Source organism: Neofelis nebulosa, chromosome 5, assembly GCF_028018385.1.
Source record: "Neofelis nebulosa isolate mNeoNeb1 chromosome 5, mNeoNeb1.pri, whole genome shotgun sequence".
Taxonomy (NCBI): Eukaryota; Metazoa; Chordata; class Mammalia; order Carnivora; family Felidae; genus Neofelis; species Neofelis nebulosa.
The window spans coordinates 10,641,067-10,659,985 of record NC_080786.1 but is presented as its reverse complement, the minus strand read 5'-3'; the positions used below and the strand labels follow the sequence as shown (position 1 = coordinate 10,659,985).

General features: G+C 41.0%; 1 protein-coding gene across 1 annotated transcript in view; it reads right to left on the bottom strand.

The window, feature by feature from the left end:
* CMTM6 (CKLF like MARVEL transmembrane domain containing 6) overlaps window positions 1-8,348 on the bottom strand; it is a 29,348-nt gene extending 21,000 nt beyond the window's left edge. Inside the window, exon 1 of the mRNA XM_058729637.1 lies at window positions 8,121-8,348. Within this exon, the coding sequence (XP_058585620.1) occupies window positions 8,121-8,258 (138 nt within the window). The 5' untranslated portion in view covers window positions 8,259-8,348. The remainder of the gene's footprint in view (window positions 1-8,120) is intronic.
* Between the last annotated feature and the right edge of the window lie 10,571 nt (window positions 8,349-18,919).

The following is an 18,919-nucleotide window of genomic DNA, read 5'->3' as shown; positions in this document are numbered from 1 at the left end:
CACACACACAGAGTACAGAGGCCCTCCCTGTACATTTTGCTTCACAAGTTCCTGTGAATCTAATTATTTCAAAAGAAAAAAGTTAAAAAGGAAAAGGTCAAACCTACATTGGTATGAAGGCCTCTAAGGGATTTCTCCCCTCCAACGAAATTCTGAAAAGAATGTATGTAAGGATAAACACAGATCTTACTGCTAGGATTTCCTACAAGTTAGTGAGTCATAAAATAGTCCAGCATATCCCAAACAACTTCATTCAGAGAGAGGTCAGGTAAGGCACTCCCAATCATTGCACCCGGGATACAAAGTGACACAGCAAGACGAATCCCAGAAAGCCATTGTGTAAAGGTACTTCCCCAATCTCCTGAAATTATAATTACAGGATGAGTTTGTACACGACTCCAGTATAACAAAATACTAAATGTCTAATATTCCATTTGCTTTATTCTTGCCTCTATGTTAAATCTTATCCAACTTTTCGCAGTTTCTCTATGAGAAATTTGCAAAATATACCTCAGGTGTACACAAGTCAATTAACTGTGAGAAGATCTCAGCCTAAAACTCTAACTGGGGTCTGAGAAGAGTTGATCGTGAGCCATTCTTATTACAATAAATTAGATTATCAGGAACACCCCTATCTGTGTAGCCTATACGACAGTAAAATATTTTCTAGAGACATACAGACTGCTTGTCTATTCTTTGCAAGACACTGGCAGGATCTAGCTCAGGTAGCAGCAATCAGTGTCTTCATTACAAGTCCTGTTCCAAACTTATTTTTTTTTATTTATTTTTATTTTTTTTTAATGTTTATTTATTTTTGAGACAGAGCGCGAGTCGGGGAGGGGCAGAGAGAGAGAGATACAGAATCTGAAACAGGCTCTAGGCTCTGAGCTGTCAGCACAGAGCCCGATGAGGGGCTCAAACCCATGAACTGTGAGACCGTGACCTGAGCTGAAGTCGGAAGCCCAACCGACTGAGCCACCCAGGTGCCCCAATCCTGTTCCAAACTTATTAACAGGAGTCATTCTCACTGACCTTAAGCCTCAGATGGGTATTAAAAGGCAGATTCTGCACGGACACCCTGAGAGACTAAAGGGGTACAATACCAAGTTTGGGCATTTACTAGTTCCTACTCCCAGTTAAAGGCCAAGAGATCGGCACTACAAACTATATTCAGTATGAAGTTTACTCCTGACTCCCCATCTCTGTCCGATGCCCCTAACCTTCCTATATATAATCTCCGACAGCACTATACAGTACCTTTATGTTATACACCGGAAACTGATACATGTCAATTATATCTCAATTTTAAAAAACTTTTTCAAAAAGTGTATTTGAGTATTATTGATCCAACACTGTAGTATGTATAGGAACACAAGGACAGAGCAGCAAGATCAGTGCATAAGAAAACAATACACCTCATAACTGAACATCCATTATCTGTAAATTCGGGAAATCTCAGGAGAATGCTTGGATCCACCTAATAGTGGCTAGAGAAGGGTAAGTGGAAAGGTGAGACTCAAAGCAGGGCCAAGAGACACATACGATCTAGACAGACAGAGGACATTCCAGGTGGGGGACAGAAAAGAACAGATTCATGAAGGCAAGAATTTGCATGGTAAGCCCCGCAGAAATAATAGGACAACTGACCTAACTGGGTGGGGAGTGATGATAAAAATGTTTAAGGAGCCAGGGGTTAGGTTATGTGATGATCTGGCCAGGGAGTATGGATTCTGGATGAAAGCAACAGGGACTGCCCGCCTGGTTTAGCTGGTTACAAGGCAGGAGGCACAGAGGACTGGGTGGGGCGTGAAAGAGTATCACAGTTCAGGAGTAGGAAGGAAAAGAGAAACTAGCACCTGACAAACAAGTCACAGGAAGTATAACACTTCTTAGGAAAACTCCTTAATAAGCAAGTAAACAGGTGCAGCTGGGTGGCTCAGTGGGTTAAGCATTTAACTCTTGATTTCAGCTCACATCATGATCTCATGAACCTCATATCCGGCTCTGTGCTGACAGTGCAGAGCCTGCTTGGGATTCTCCCTCTCTCTCCTTCTCTCTGCCCTTCCTGCCTCTGCTTGCAAGCTCCGCATCCAGTTCTGCGCTGACGGCCTGTTTGGGATTCTTTTTCTCCCCCTCTCTCTGCCCCTCTTCCAACCTCACACACACGTACTCTCTCTCAAAATAAATAAATAAATAAACATAAAGATATATATATATATATTTATTATATATATATAATAAATAATATATATTATATATTTTTTTATTATATATATAATATATATAAACATATATATAACTTAAAATATATATATAACGTAAATATATATATATATATATATATATATATATAACTTAAAAAAAAAAAGCAAGTAAACATACTCCAAATCATTAATCAAAGTGAAGGGGGTGGTAGTAAAGTGGTGCTTATTTTATTTTAATCGTATTTTCTAATTTATGTATATTTTTTGGTAAACAAACACTTTGTAAAAAAAAATTTTTTTTTAATGTGAAAGTTAAGAGAAGTAATAATTTCAAGAAATGTGTAGTCCCCAGCATTAAATACCAAAGTGGTTAGGGATAAGAAAAGAGGTAAGGTCACTGAACTGGGTAAGGAAAGAATGATGAATGTTAAAAGTAAGTTGAAAGGGGCGCCTGGATGGCTCAGTCGGTTGAGCGTCCAACTTAGGCTCAAGTCATGATCTCGTGGTTTGTGAGTTCGGGCCCCGCGTCGGGCTCTGTGCTGACAGCTCAGAGCCTGGAGCCTGCTTCGGATTCTGTGTCTCCCTCTCTCTCTGCCTGTCCCCTGCTCATGCTCTGTCTCTCTCTGTCTGAAAAATAAATTTAAAAAATTTAAAAAAAAAAAGTTGAAAGGCTCAATTATTATTTTCTGGTAAAGTTTTACTCTCAGTAACATGAAGACCTCACATTAAATATTGCTTAATGAATACTAAGTACCTAACAACAGTATGCCCAGTGCCGCTTCTTCTAATAACATAAAATTTTCCCAAATAGAACTATGGGCATTGTCAAGCTTTTGGAGCTGGGAGCCTCTTGGAGGGCACAGTCTCCTACCCTTGTGTCTACAGGTGATGGAATGAATCTTGGACAGGCCTGGTCCCACGCTGGCCAGGCACAGCCAAAAACCCAGGTCTCCTGACTCCACTCTGTGCTTTCTCCCCACCCCACCCCCCCCCCCTCCCCCGGCCGCATAAAAACTGCTTATTAGGTTCATTTGACAACTATGTATATCTGTGTAGGCTTCCCCTATAAGACTGGATTTTCGAAGTTACAATCAGAGCTCTGTGCATTTCCCCTTTTGCTGTTAAATGTTACATTAAAACCAACGTGCTAGGGTCAACACATTTGGGAAATCTTAGTGACTAAGACATGGCTTACTCACAGTTCTGGTGATTTAAACATTCAAATAATGACTACCCTATGTCTCTCTCCGTTTCAGTTTCACTACCCTTTCTGAAACTTCAGTCTTCCTTAAAATGAACAGTCGTTATTAAACACTAAGTCTCTACCATTTGTCTTTAACAGTCTACAACTAAAGCATTTCTCATAAAAAGAACTTAAAAAATTTTTTTTTTGGAGAGAGAGAGAGAGAAAGAGCATGAGCAGGGGAGGGGAGCAGAGGGAGAGAGAAACAATCTCAAGCAGGTTCCATGCTCATCATGGAACCCGATGGGGGGGCGGGGGGGGGGGCTTGATCTCATGACCCTGGGATCACGACCTGAGCCAAAACCAAGAATCAGACGCCCAACGGGCTGAGCCACCCACGCACCCTAAAGAGAACATTTTAATGTTCAGCATTCATTATAAGGCTCCAACTACAAAATTATATTAATTCATGAATTAATGACCTTGCTACTAAAAACCTGTAGTCAGGGGCGCCTGGGTGGCTCAACCGGTTGAGCGTCCGACTTCGGCTCAGATCATGATCTTGCGGTCCGTGAGTTCGAGCCCCGCGTCGGGCTCTGTGCTGACAGCTCGGAGCCTGGAGCCTGGAGCCTGTTTCGCATTCTGTGTCTCCCTCTCTCTGGCCCTCCCCTGTTCATGCTTTGTCTCTCTCTGTCTCAAAAATAAAATAAACGTTTTAAAAAAAAAAAAAAAACCTGTAGTCATATGTAAGATCCAAGTAAACAAATCTGTCAGCCTGAAGTTCGGCTAAGCCTCCCTTGCCTTAGGTAAATATTGATTCTCACAAAGGTTCAAAGATATAATGTGCTGACATTATGGATCTTCCTCAAGGTAAAAATATAGCATTTCAATTTAGTACAGATCAATTTTCACATTTAATGGTGAAAAGGACACCATTATAAGATAAACTGCTTCTAGGTGATTTGTTTCTTGGGACCTACAGAGTATAACTTCATTTTATAATTTGATAAATTGAAATCACTGGTGAATTCTAAAGCAAACCGCTCGCTTGAAGAATCATTATAATCACAGTACTGTGCAGCCATCAGGACATTCAACTGGTACCATGCACACACTGCCAGCTTGTTGCAGAGAGAATATTGCACAGATTTAGATCACTGCACCAGCTTACTAGCAAGGAATCAGGTGGCCAATGGCAATGTTCCCCTTACGACAAAAACAAACTCCCTCAACAATAACAACTCCCCCCCACACACACACACTAGCATAAGGACCAATCTAAGGATAAAATACACGGATAAATAAACTGCATAAATTTAGGACTGCAATGACTCCTTACACTGCATTCCCAGCTGAGTCTTTATTTCTTCTTTAGCTCTGGAAGGGCAGTTGGTAGGTAAGGGATGCTTATATTCTGGACAAGCCTTTGACAAAATAAAAGTTTTAAAGGAATGGTAGCAGACACAGCTATGTAATTCCAAAAGTATCTAACTCAAGAGCTAGTCATGCTCCTTTATCTTTGACCTCTCCTTCCGTTTGTAGGCTCCCCTTGTACCCCTTTGGCGTTCAGCTCTGTACCAGCACCCCCCAGAGCCGGAGATTTGTAAAAATCTAACACAGTGAAAAGAACCTCGGGGGAAAGCTAATTCAGTCTCCTTTAAGTCTAGGAATGTCCTAAGTATGCAGAGTCTGATTTTTAAGTTTTAGAGTAAGATTCCTTTCTCTTTTGGGGTTTTCAGAATCTGGTAAGATTTGGGGGTCTGGAATAACACACACAAACACAGAAATGCACCACATTTTGGATAAAATGTCACATGACTTCCAGTTCCCTTGTTAAAGTACCTCCTCTCCCAATTATGGGGTTCTCCATTACAGTAGTTTCCTTATTGGAGCTCTGCAAAGCTACTTAATTAAAAAAAAAAAAAAAAAAGTTATCTAGGGGCGCCTGGGTGGCTCAGTCAGTTAAGTGCCTGACTCTTGATTTCAGCTCAGGTCATGATCTTGTGGTTCATGAGATTGAGCCCTGAGTCGGGCTCTGCATTGACAGTGCAGAGCCTACTTGGGATTCTCTCGCTCTCTTTCCCGGCTTCCATGCTCTCTCTCAAAATAAACAAACTTTAAAAAAATAATAAAATAAATAAAAAGTTATCTAAAGTAAAACAACCTAAAGGCAGAATGTGGCTTTTGCCTGTTGCCCAAGCTGGATGACAGTTTTATTTCATATATAACTTCCTTGGCACTTTCTGCATAACTCCTACAATATACTGTTGTGAAAAGATTAAGGACATTATTGAAACAAAGCAGGAACTAAAAGACAACAATCAAAATGGAAAGCAATAATGAAATATTTTTTAAAATCTGTTTTAAAGAAAGCATTCTTGGGGCACCTGGGAGGCTCAGTCGGTTGAGCGTCTGACTTAAGCTCAGGTCATGATCTCGTGGTTCGTGAGTTCTAGCCCTGCATCAGGGTCGCTGCTGTCAGCACAGAGCCCACTTCAGATCCTCTGTCCCCCTCTCTCTCTGCCCCTCCCAGCTCACACACTCACTCTCAAAAACAAATAAACATTTTTTAAAAAAGAGAAAGTATTCTTATAACATTACAAGTTCCCCATAAAGAAAGAAATGCATACCTCATTTTACTGCACTTTGCAGATACTGCACTTTTCAACTTGAACGTTTGTGACAACAAGGAGTCAAGCAAGTCTATTGGTACCATTTCTCCAACAGCATTTGCTCACTTCAGGTCTCTGTGTCACACTGTGGTAATTCTTGCAATATTTCAAACATTTTCATTATTATTATATTTGCTATGGTGATCAGTGAACTCACTGAAAGCTCAGATAATGGTTAGAATTTTTTGGCGATAAAATATTTTACATTGAGGTATGCATATTTTTTAGACAACGCTATTGAACACTTCACTGACTACAGTATAGTGTAAGCATAACTTTTATATGCACTGGAAAACCAAAAAATTCATTAGACTCGATATTCCCTTTATTGCGGCAGTGTGGAACCCAACCCACCGTACCTGAGATATGCCTGTAAATGGATTTCAAAAAGAGACATTAGTTTTTATTCTTTCCCTCTTCTCCTTATGGTATGATGGAGAACAAGCAGGAATAGTCTACCAACTTTTGCGAGGCAAATTCATCTGCTCCTCTTCTCCACAACCCAGTAAAAAGTCTATCACCAAAATTTCTGGTTGTATTCTTTTCCAGGGGTATGGAATACAGTTTATTAAAGTATAAATAAGGTAATGAGAAATTGTACTGTAGCTGTGCCATTTCTGATTAAACAGGAAAAAAACAGAACTGAAAATAGGAGATTTAAGAGGCAGGACACCAATACTGATGATGTCCTTAGAGCAGCAAGAATATTTCAGATGAATACTAATTCTTTTCTGTTCTACAGAGTTCTACTATTTATGTAGAAACATTTTCAGCTCTACTGCAGAGGAACACAGCTGACATCTAAAAGTCCTGTTCGAACTGACAAAAGAACAGAAAGCAGCACTTCTGGGCAGAAGGAACAGCTGATAACAAAGGAACAATGGCTGGAGGGAACCCCTGATGCCTGGTAAGAACTGAAAGGTTTCCAGTGTGAACTACCCAAAGTGAAGCTGGAAAGAGAGAGAGCCAGACCCTCTTGGGTTCCACAGGCCACACTGTCACCTGCCTCCAAGTGATTCCCAAACTATTCCCAGATGTGATCGTTTTGATGATTCATAAGTAGTGCCGGTTTTCTGACAGCTATTTTTCTCTTTAATAAAAATAGGCCATCTGAGTTCCAAGAATGTTAAGTTCTGGTTATCGGAATTCTAAGAACTTAAGTTCTTCCTAAGGAAACCAACTGGCTATTTTTACTTGAGATGATTAAACAAAACCAACTTACAAACGTTCTAGGCAGTCTGATTTTTCCTCTTCCAGAAAATGGTCACCTTGGTTAAAACAGAACTTGGGATGTCAGCATGTGTGTAATGTGAATTAAAATTCAAAGGTGTTTTGACATTTTCACTACTAGGTTAAGGCGCGTTTACTGCCTAAAGTAAACGGAAACTCAATAAAATTGAGGGAGAGGTATACCATGCCCTACTTGGCTACCTGCACACAAATACAAGCTGTCCCTTTCACTTTGTAATTCGTACACACATACCGCTCCTTCAGAGGTAATTCTTTTCCAGCCAATATAAGACATCTGGGAGACAATTTACTGAATACACACATCTCAATACCGTGAGGAGTAACGGAAGACTTTGTTCAACAAATTAAACTGCCCCATGGGCTCGTACCAGGAAAACCGCAAGAACCAGAGAAAGATAAACACAAAGCACGTCGTAGTCTAAACACAGGCATTTTGGACGATACTGCAGAGTTAACAGCTGGGAGAGGAGACGAAGGTCGTAACAGATGATGGAGGGACAGAAGTCTGAGCGGCTGACTTGGGTTTTCCGACGCATTTCCTGGACCCGCGTAACACGCTCCGGGGCCCTAGGTCGTCCTCGGGGACCCAGCCGGGGAGACCCTGGGGCTGAGAGGCAGCCCGGCGGCAGGAGGTAACGCCCCCCTTTCCAGCAGACAAGAGAAGGAACTGGGGGTGTGGAAACCGCCGCTTCCTGAACAACCAGGTCGAGGAGAAGCAGCTCGGCAGCCTCCCAAGCCCGCAGGCCGGCGGCCCCGGGGCCAGACCCCCTCTGCCCCGGCCAGGCTCGCCCACCCCGGCCGCGGACTTACCAGCTGCAAGACTTTGAACAGGCGCCGATGCAACCGAAGCCGGCCTAGAGAGAAGTAGGCGGCCAGGCCGCTCCGGGCGCCCCTGGCAGGGCCCGGGTTCTCCTCAGTGGTGGGGCCGTACACCGCTCCATTCTCCATCGCCCAGGAACGCGGAGGCCGCACAGGTGGCGCCGCGAACTACACCGACTCCAGAAGGACCACCGGCCGGGCCGTCACTTCCTGGGCCTCCGCCCCCGCTTCCGCCCCACCCCGCCCCGCCCCCGCCCCCGCTCTAGCCCCGCCCCCGCCGCCCTAGGCCTTATCCATTTATCAAACTTCGTACACATCTGGAGACTTTTCTTGCAAAGAGAACAGTTTGTCCTAAGGACCGAGTAAAGGAGGAGAGGAGATAAAGCTGGAGATGTAGGCAGAGGCCGCATAATGTAGAGGCCTTGAGGAGCAAGGAAAGCAATTAGGTTTCATTTTAAGCGCAAAGGATTGTCTGAAAGGACTTTCAGGATTGCTCCCTCCTGCATCTCTCTGAATTCCTTTTAGGCTTACTTGTCAAAATCACTGAGATTACTTGTCTCTTCCTTGTTCACCAGCTCCAACACTCATATATTTTAATTTTGTGTAAATTTAAGGAAACCCATCAAGGAATGTAATTATATTTTAGCAACTGAAGTTGATTGAGTTACATGTCAGGCACACATATTTTCTCCTCGACAATATAATGTAGGTACTATCATTACTTTCACTTTACAGACCAGCTAACTGAGGCCAAGAACCGGAATATATCCAAGCTCAAACAGCCTGGGGTAACTGGAATGCAGGTCTCCGCAGTCTGACTCACAACCTTTGTTGCTAACCACGAACCCAGCAAACCTCTGCCTCTAACTCCATTAGGGCCTTAAAAGACATAGAAGAGGAGAGAGGCCACTGCCGTCATCTACTTCCATATTTAATCTCTCCTCTTCTCTGTGGCCCCAAACCTCTCCTTCTTCTTCCTGTTATAGAACAAAAGTTTCTATTCAAATGAATAGAGACAAATAGATACTACTCTGTGGGGGCTGTGTACAGCCAGCCCAAAACTACCCTTCTGTCTTTGCGTAAATGTATTCTAAATGTCCTGCAGAGACCAGGCAGCCACCAATCCTGTTCAAGCAAACGAGGCCACTGTGTTTTCACCAGGACTACGAGGACTCACTGCCCTGTTATTCTTCAACTCACCATCATCCCAAATTACACACTATCCATGTCTGAAACTTACTTTGAAATTCATCCAAAAAACCAAGACAGGTTGATGAGCAGAGAGATGGATAAAAGGATAGACTTGTGATAAAGCCACCGCAGTAACATGTTAGTAGTGTAGTATATGGGTGTCCACTGTCCTTTTTTTTTTTTTTTTTTAAGTTTATTTTTGCAGAGAGAGAGACAGAGCATGAGTGGGGGAGGGGCAGAGAGAGGGGGAGACACAGAATCCGAAGCAGGCTCCAGGCTCTGAGCTGTCAGCACAGAGCCCAACGTGGGGCTCGAACTCACAGACTGAGATCATGACCTGAGCCAAAGTCGGATGCTCAACCTACTGAGCCACCCAGGCGCCCCCTGTCCTTTTTTTTTAATGCAACTTTTCTGTGTGTTTGAACATTTTCAGAATAAAATATTTAGGGCAAGTTATATTTAAAAACAACAACTTAGGGGCACCTGGGTGGCTTAGCCGGTTAAGTGGCCGACTCTCGATTTTGGCTCAGGTCATGATCTTGCAGTTGGTGGGATTGAGCTCCTCATTAGGTTCTGCACTGACAGTGCAGAGCCTGTTTGGGATTTTCTCTCTCTTTGCCCCTCCCCCCACTTGTTCTCTCTCCCTCTCTCTCAAAATAAGTAAATAAACCTTAAAAAAAAAACAAACAAACTTTGAGCAAGGAAAGAAGATGGACAGATTCTCTCAACCCTCTTGGTTTATTTAAGGTGCACTTGGGCAATGCTATAATGGGTCTCTGCTTCTCTCTGAATTTAGAAGAGGATAATCATTTAGCCTGTGATTCACAAACTTTGGATCCATAAGAGTCATCTGGGAGGCTAACTAAAAATAAAGATTCTTGGACATCTACCCCCAAATTTCTGAATTTGGGTGGGTCTTGGAAATATACTTTTGTAACACGTTCTCCAGAGGATACTGGTGAGAAATCCATGCATATGGAGACACACTGTTTTAAAGTATGATAAGAATGAAAGACATTAGGTAGGAGACGGCAGAGGTACCATAACTTACTTTGTCTTGATTGATTGGGGGGGTGCCCGAATCAATTAGATTAAGGCACTAATATCCCTCCCAGTTAAAAAAAAAAAAGCAAACAAAAGGAAACGTGTGCATCACTTACGTTTTCTTAGTAAAAGGCCAACTGAAGAGTTTAGGGTTTTGTGAACAAATGCTTGTGTTAGGGAGCCCATTTGATGGGCACATCCACATGGAAAAGTGTCATGTTTGTACATGGATAAACAACACTGAATAGTTAAATGCTGAGACTTGCCACATTGAACTGAAAATTTTTATTTATGGAGAAAAGATATACCAAAGAGAAAAAAGCCTCATTTCAATTTTGAAGACTATTCATTTTTCTCCTTTAAGTAGTTAATTTTTTAAATGAAGAATTAGGAAATATTCACAAAAGAGTTGGTTGGGAAAGTATAGTTTGATGAGATTTTAGACATTCAAAAAATAATGTGGTGCTACTTTTTTCAGTCGAGATTTTGATTGTTCAGCAGCCCCTACTCAAAAACATTCACTGTCCCTATTATCTATATTAGTACAGTTAGGCAATAATGTGGATACAAAGTTGGATCATAGATGAAGTCCCACAATGAGGCCACAGAAACATCCATAAAGGACCATGTCATAAAACAGTGATATATGCCATAAAAAAAGAAACAGATTAAATGTTCTGGGAATTCAGAGCAGAGAGAAATAATTTGCAGCTGAAAGGGTCAGCATGGTGGAGCTTCAAGCTGGGGGTAAACGAATACTTACATTTGGGGGGCACCTGGGTGGCTCAGTCGGTTAAGCAACCGACTCTGGATTTCAGCTCAGGTCATGATCTCACAGTTCAGTTCGTGAGTCTGAGCTCCACATCAGGATCTGCGCTGATGGCATGAAGACTGTTTGGGATTCTATCTCTCTCTCTCTCTCAAAACAAAACAAAACAACAAAACCTTAAAAAAAAAAAAAAAGAATACTTATATTTGGACATGCAGAAACAGGACAGAAGGTATTGTAGGCAGAAAGGCAATGGGAAAGAAGAAACAGGGAGTGCACACAGGCACAAAGAATGGAAGGGAGGAAGGACAAAGACTAGTCAAGGAAGACAACCTTGGAGTCAAATTTTGGAGGGCCTGAAAAATCAGGCTAAAGAACTGGGGCTTTCCTTTTATTAGCTGAATACTGAGGATCCACCAAAGGGGTTTGGGTTAGTGAAGTGAAATGACCAGAGCTCTTCCTTGGGGATGTTTTTCTGGCAGCCTCATATACACTGGATAGGTTACAAACAGCCATGTAGGGGCTGTTGTAAAAGTTCAGGAAAGAGGGCACCGGGGCTTAAACTCAGACGGTAGTCATGGACACAAAGGAGAAGGGCTGGCTTGAAGAGAAGCTGTGGGAGGTAAAACCAGTGAGATATGGAGACTGATTTGTTTGAAGAGGAGGGAGGAATTGAAACAGGTGCTAGGGTTTCAAGCCCATGTAACTAAGAGACTGAAGGAAGGGTACTGACAGAGACAGAGAACCTAAGGAGTAATTAACTCTTGTAAGTGTCAAAGTATACACTTCAGAGTTAAAAAGTTAAAAAGAGTTAAGAGTTAAAAAGATGACTCTCACACAAGCATGCTTCAAAGATTTAACTGTTTAAGAGGAAGGTATGCGAGGCCTTGGTATGTGCATATATGTATATATATATATATATATATGTACATATGTATACAGTGTTAAAAAATATACAGTTAGGGGCACCTAACTATGGCTCAGTGGGTCGAGCGTCAAACTCTTAGTTTCAGCTCAAGTCATGATCCCTGGTGATCTCCCTACACCCCTCTCCTCTACTCGTGCACACACGCTCTCTCAAATTAAAAAAATATATGTGTGTATATATGTAAACAGTGAAAGGGAAAAAATGCTAGAATATGTTTCTAGGTTAGACCCAAAACTGGCTAAAATCACTAAATGTACAATAAAATTGTTGCCTTTGTGATTAACTCTAGCAGAGAGAAATCATTTTCACCTCTACCAGACAAAATCCACTTGTAGCTTATCAACCTTTTAAAAAGAATTTACTTATTTATTTATTTACTTTTGAGAGAGAGAGCATGCAAGTAAGCGAGGGATAGAGAGAGAATCCCATGAGGTGCAGAGACAGAGGGAGAGAGAGTGCGGAGCCCAGAGCGGGACTTGAGCTCACCCGAAGTGGGGTTTGAACTCACAAACCAAACGGTGAGATCATGACCTGAGCCAAAGTCGGATGCTTAACCGACTGAGCGACCCAGGAGCCCCTAGCTTATCAATCTTCTATAATGAATACCTTACTTCACAGACTCTGGGCCTAACTCAATAATAAATAGTAAGTCACATAAAATTTTCTTTCCTTAGACCAGTGATGATCTTTTTTCTGTAAAGGGACAGATAGTAGGTCTTTCAGGTTATGAGGGACATGTAAGTCTGTGACAACCACTCAATTCCGCTGTTGTGGGTTGAAAGCAGCCATAAATGATATATAACTACATGCCATAACGCAGCTATATTCCAATAAAACTTTAAGAAAACAGGCACTGGGCTGGATTTGGCTCGTGGCTTGCCGGCCCTGTTCCAGTTCCGTATTTCTCTAAATTGAATGATGATCATCGTCACCTGGACGACTTGTCAAACCACAGACTTCACCACAGGCTTCACCTCCACGGTTTTTGACTTGGTAGGTCTTGAGCAGAACCCAATAATTTGTATTTCTATTAAGTTCCCAGTGATGCTGATGCTGCTGGTCCAAGATCGCACTTTGAGAACCACTACTCTAATATGATATATGGCATTTAAAGGGCACTCAATAATCCTTTGGCCTTATTTCCAGGTTTTGGATCATTTGTCTTAACCAAAGGAAGATGAAGAACTCAGATTAGGACCGAGGTTTTAATGCCAGAGTGCATCAAGTGGAGTTCCTGGTACCAATCGTTTCCAATATGGATCTGGAGCATTGGAAGAGATAAGTCATTTGGGAGACACTCATAGAACTGACAGAAGCATACAAATGTTAAAGGGAAGCACCTACAGAGGCTAGAACTTTGGAAGGAGTGGGAGAGAAGGTAAGGAGGAGGCAGAGAAATAAAGGAGTGTTTAGACAGGGGAAGAACACAGGAAGTGGTGTCATTGGAAGGCAAAGAAAAAGTCTTAACGTTTTCCTTGCCAACATTTCCAAACACCCCAGAGTGGATGAGGTTGCCAGATATGCAAAGAAAAGTTTGGATCAGAGATCTAGGGATAACACCTTTTCAAGCTCCTCTCCCAACAAAACTAGAATAGAGAGGATAAGCAATGAATGGTCAATCTCCACATTTCATTTATACCAGCAGAGGGCTGCAAGGGCAAAGGAATGTTTATAATGCTTTTTGGTCCAGGGTTTCACCCCTCTACAGTTAATTCCTCAGTAATGTTTGGGGGGCAAAAAACTGTGGATCACTTAGCTTCCTTGCTCTCGTCAGTTGGGTATTTTAGTACAGGACGGTTTGATTAGTTGGGTGAGAGAGGCGATGAAGAAATGAGAAGCTTCTGATTGCTTGGGGAAGAGAGAACGAACGTGGGGTCCAGTTTGGGATTTGGATAACAGGAAGTCCCTGTCATCACAAGGCAACCCTTAACACAAAAACATGCCTCACAGTGTCATTAAAGATGATAGAAAACCGTCTGAGAATTTTTTCCTCGTTTTGATTAAATATTATTTTTTGCAAATGTGAAACATTAACAAAAAATCTCAAAGGAAAAACATACAAAAAGGTACACTTATAGAAGCGTTGCTCAGTCTTTGTCCCTTCCATCTCATTCCCACCCCACCTCCCTCTGCAGGTAACAAACTGTGATTGTTTCTGGTTATCTTTCCCGTGGTTCTTTAGTGAAAAGAGACACATACCATCCTGGAAGTTGCTCCGTATCAGTTCATGGAAATCAGCTTCATTGTTTTTCCAAAATAATTGCACAGTACTCCATTGTGTGGTTGTACCACAGTTTATTCATCCAATTTCCTATGTACAGGCATTTGTTTCCAATACTTTGCAGTTATAAATAATGCCACAGTGACTAACTGTGTGAACACTATTTTTGTATTGTCGGCTATGAATGTTCAGGGTAAGTTCCTAGGAATGTGATTGCTGAGTTTGAGTGTACAGTTTTATTAAATACTACGAATGTCCCTCACTAAGAGGTTGTATTGTTTTGCACTCCCAGGAGCAGCACATGAAGACACCTATTTCTCCATCACCTCTGCAGCAAAGTGCTGTCAAGCTTTTCAATTTTTTTTTCATTCAAATAAGGAGTAATATTTCAGTGTAGTTTTGATTTGCGTTTCTTTCTAAGCAAAGTTAAACATATTTACATATGTTTGAGGGCTATTTTTACATTCTCTTTTACTTGTCTGTTCATGCCTTTTGCCTATTTATTTATAGTCTAGGGGGATTTTGCTTCTCTCACACCTATTTTAAGAGTTTTTCACATAGGGCCGCCTGGGTGGCACAGTTGGTTGAGGGTCTGGCTTCGGCTCAGGTCACGATCTCACAGTTTGTGAGTTTAAGCCCCGCGTCGGGCTCTGTGCTGACAGCTCAGAGCCTGGAGCCTGCTTTGGATTCTGGGTCTCCCTCTCTCTCTGCCCACCTCCCCCGCCCCACCCCCGCTTTCACTTTATGTTTCTCTCTCAAAAATAAATAAACATTTAAAAAAATTAAAAGAGGGCGCCTGGGTGGCGCAGTCAGTTAAGTGTCCGACTTCAGCCAGGTCACGATCTCGCGGTCCGTGAGTTCGAGCCCCGCGTCAGGCTCTGGGCTGATGGCTCGGAGCCTGGAGCCTGTTTCCGATTCTGTGTCTCCCTCTCTCTGCCCCTCCCCCGTTCATGCTCTGTCTCTCTCTGTCCCAAAAATAAATAAAAAACGTTGAAAAAAAAATTAAAAAAATAAAAATAAAAAAATTAAGAGTTCTTCATGTCTCAGGCATATTAGCCCTTTATCCGTGATAAATTGCAAATATTTTCTCTCCACATTTTATTTGCCTTTTGGATTTGCTTATGGCGCTTTTTGACATCATGTTTTTTCTTCAATCAGTTTTATGTCCCTGAATTTAAAAATTTTATCTTATTACATAGGGATTGAGTTAAAGTTAGAAAGCCTTTTCCCACTCAGATGCAAAAGAATTTTATATATATTTTTTAGTACTTGTATGATTTCATATTTTATACTTAGGTCTGATACATAATTTGGAGTTTATTCTTGTAACTGATGTCAGGTATGGGTCTAATTTCATCCTTACAAATAGCTAGCAGTTGATTTAATACCATATATATATATATATATATATATGGTATTAAACACACACCATATATATACACACATATATATACACACACACCATATATATAAATATATATCCTATATGTGTGTGTGTATATATATATATATATATATCCTATATGTGTGTATATGTGTGTGTGTGTGTGTGTGTATATATATATATGTATCTATACACACACACACACATACACCCTGTATATATAATACCATATATATGGCTTTTTTGGGTAGAAACAAGCATACAAGGTAGTCGGCTTTTCAGAAATGGTCTAATTACACTAATACATTTAGGGTAATATCTAAAAATGCCTGCTTGAATAATTTATGCATGGGACTAGTATTTTAAGAAGTTTATGTAAATTAAAATTCCTTCCCTTGTGTCAATAAAAACTTAAATTCATGTAACACTTCACAGTCTATAAAGCACCTCCACAGCCTCTATCTTGTTTATCCTCACTCGTAACTCTACACCTGAGCAGGCTGTCCTCGCCACGATCCAGATGATGAAACTAAGGCTACAGGACAACAAATGACTCTTCCACAGTCATGTGATTAGCAAATGGGGTAGCCCGGCTCTTCTGACTCTTTCTACTGTGTTCCAGCATCTTGGCACTGCGAGCCTGGCACGTTTAGATTCCCATGGAGGTGGTGGCCAAGATGCTCAGACATCTTGCAGAGCAGGGCTGAAGTAAGTCTCTTCCCTGCAGGTTGACAGTGTGCTCCAAATATCAAGCAGTGGGAGAGCAGCAAAAGATGTGGTCAATACCTGCCATCTAGACAGTACTTAAGTCTGAGTGAAACTCGGAGAGTGACGTGCATGCAAACCAAACACAGAACGATACAAGACTAACTCAAGCTAACTATGGCAAAGCTGCAGTATTACAGACAAGAAGCATTTTAACAGAAAATGCTTGGAGGAGTCACATTCTACGGAACATCAGCCAAAATTTCTGAATCAAAGCCTTGTTTTACATTCTAAGTCTACACGGGGCAGACTCAAAGGAGTGATTTGGCTATCGGATTCCAACAGCAGTTCTCAGGGTGATCAGAGGACTGCTAGAGGTCTTTAGACCTTTGCAAGGGTTCTGCGAGGTCAAAACTATTCTCATAAGACTACAGGAAGGTCATTTGCCTTTTTCATCGTGTGAACACTTGTTTGCCCTGCTGGTGGAATAAAACTACGAAGCAAGGCAGTAGCACCATACTGAATTTGTGGTCATTGTATTCTTCACCACTCCAGGTGGGGAGGGTGGGGGGTGGGAAGTGCCAATTTCACTTAAGAATTCCCTTGATAAAGATGTGAAAATTGTTATCTTATTGAATTGTAACCATTTAGTACCAGTCCTATTCAAATTCTGTGTGAGAGAATGGGAAGGGTACATACCTTACATCTGCTGTATACTGAAGTATAATGGTGTCTCAAGGAAAAGCATTTGTGCTACTCAATAGTTATACGCTGAACAGGCCACTTTATTTCACCATATTTTGGTCTTGTGACCAAAAATTTGAGAATTGTGGTATTAGAATTTTTAGAAAAAAATCTTATTTTTTTATTTTTAAAAATATTTTAGTGTTTATTTATTTTTGAGAGACAGAGGGACAGAGACAGAGCATGAGCAGGGGAAGGGCAGAGAGAGGGAGATAGAATCTGAAGCAGGCTCCAGGCTCCAAGCTGTCAGCAGACCCCAATGCGGGGCTTAAACCCATGAGCCAAAGTCAGATGCTTAACTGACTGAGCCACCCAGGCACCCCAAGAAAAAGATCTTAACGCAAGAGAAGACAGAATTAGTAGACTAATTCTAAAAAGATTTTGGTGATAAAGTGGGATCAAGGTACTACTCTGCCCCAAATGTATATGTGTGTATATATGTGTGTGTGTATTTCCTCCTCTCCCTCTCTATAGCCAGTTTCAGAAAATGGATAGTAACAACTTTTGTGTCTCAAAGTGTGATTATTTCCATCTATTCTCTAGTTATCTGAGAAATATCTTTTTTTTTTTAATATATGAAATTTATTGTCAAATTGGTTTCCATACAACACCCAGTGCTCATCCCAAAAGGTGCCCTCCTCAATACCCATCACCCACCCTCCCCCCCCCCCCCCCCCCCCCCCATCAACCCTCAGTTTGTTCTCAGTTTTTAAGAGTCTCTTATGCTTTGGCTCTCTCCCACTCTAACCTCTTTTTTTTTTTTTTTTTTTGAGAAATATCTTGAAAAATATTCTTGAATTCCATGTATTTCTTCATATTACTTCATGTATTTTTTATTGTATGTATGGATTACATGTTTTCCTAAAAGTCCCTGAAATAATTATGATCACAGGGTTAAGTCCTACATATTCAGCAAGAGTTCCCGGATGTCACTGACTGTAATCCTATTTCAGCATAGAGAACTATTTGGTAAGGACATTGAAAAGGTGTTACGGGAAGGAGGAACTTCCATATCCCAGTATTTTGCAACCTGAAAAAGTAGTTTTTCTAAAAAATGAAGCCCAAATAAGAAAACTGTAATGGATATTACCATTTGTGCTATTAAGTTCCACAAAGGGCCTTGTAAATTGATGTCTGATAGTTTTGAGGAACAAAATTGACAAGTATCACACCAATCTTTCACAAAGTCTTTACAAAGAATACAAAAAGAAAATACTTCCCAACTTGATTTATGAGGTCAACATAATCTTGATATCAAACACTGACAAAAACATGATGGGAAATGAAAATTACAGGCCAATCTTTCTCAGGTGCAGAATGCAAAATCCTAATAAAATGTTAGCAAACCAAATCCAGCAATATAACAAAACTAATACATCAGGATCAAGTTAGATTTATTTCAGGAATACAAAGTTGGCTTAATATTTTTAAAAGGTAATGTAAATGATACCATTAACAGAAAAAAAAAAAGAAAATGATTATCTCAATAAAGAAAAAAGCATTTTATAAAATTCAACACTCATTCATGATAAAACTCATGATATAAAGTAACTAGGAAAGAAGAGAACTTTCTTTCTTTGATAGAGTATCTACAAAAAGCATGCAGTAAACAGACTTAATAGTGGAATATTAAAAGCTTTCATTCTGAGGTGGGGAACAAGATAAAGATGCTTCCTCTCACTGGTTCAACAGTATTCTGTACTGGGGTACAGGAGTCATAAAGCAAGACAACATTAAAAAGGAGGAAATAAGACTCATAATTTGCAGATGACATAATTCTGTGTAGAAAAATACATAATAAATT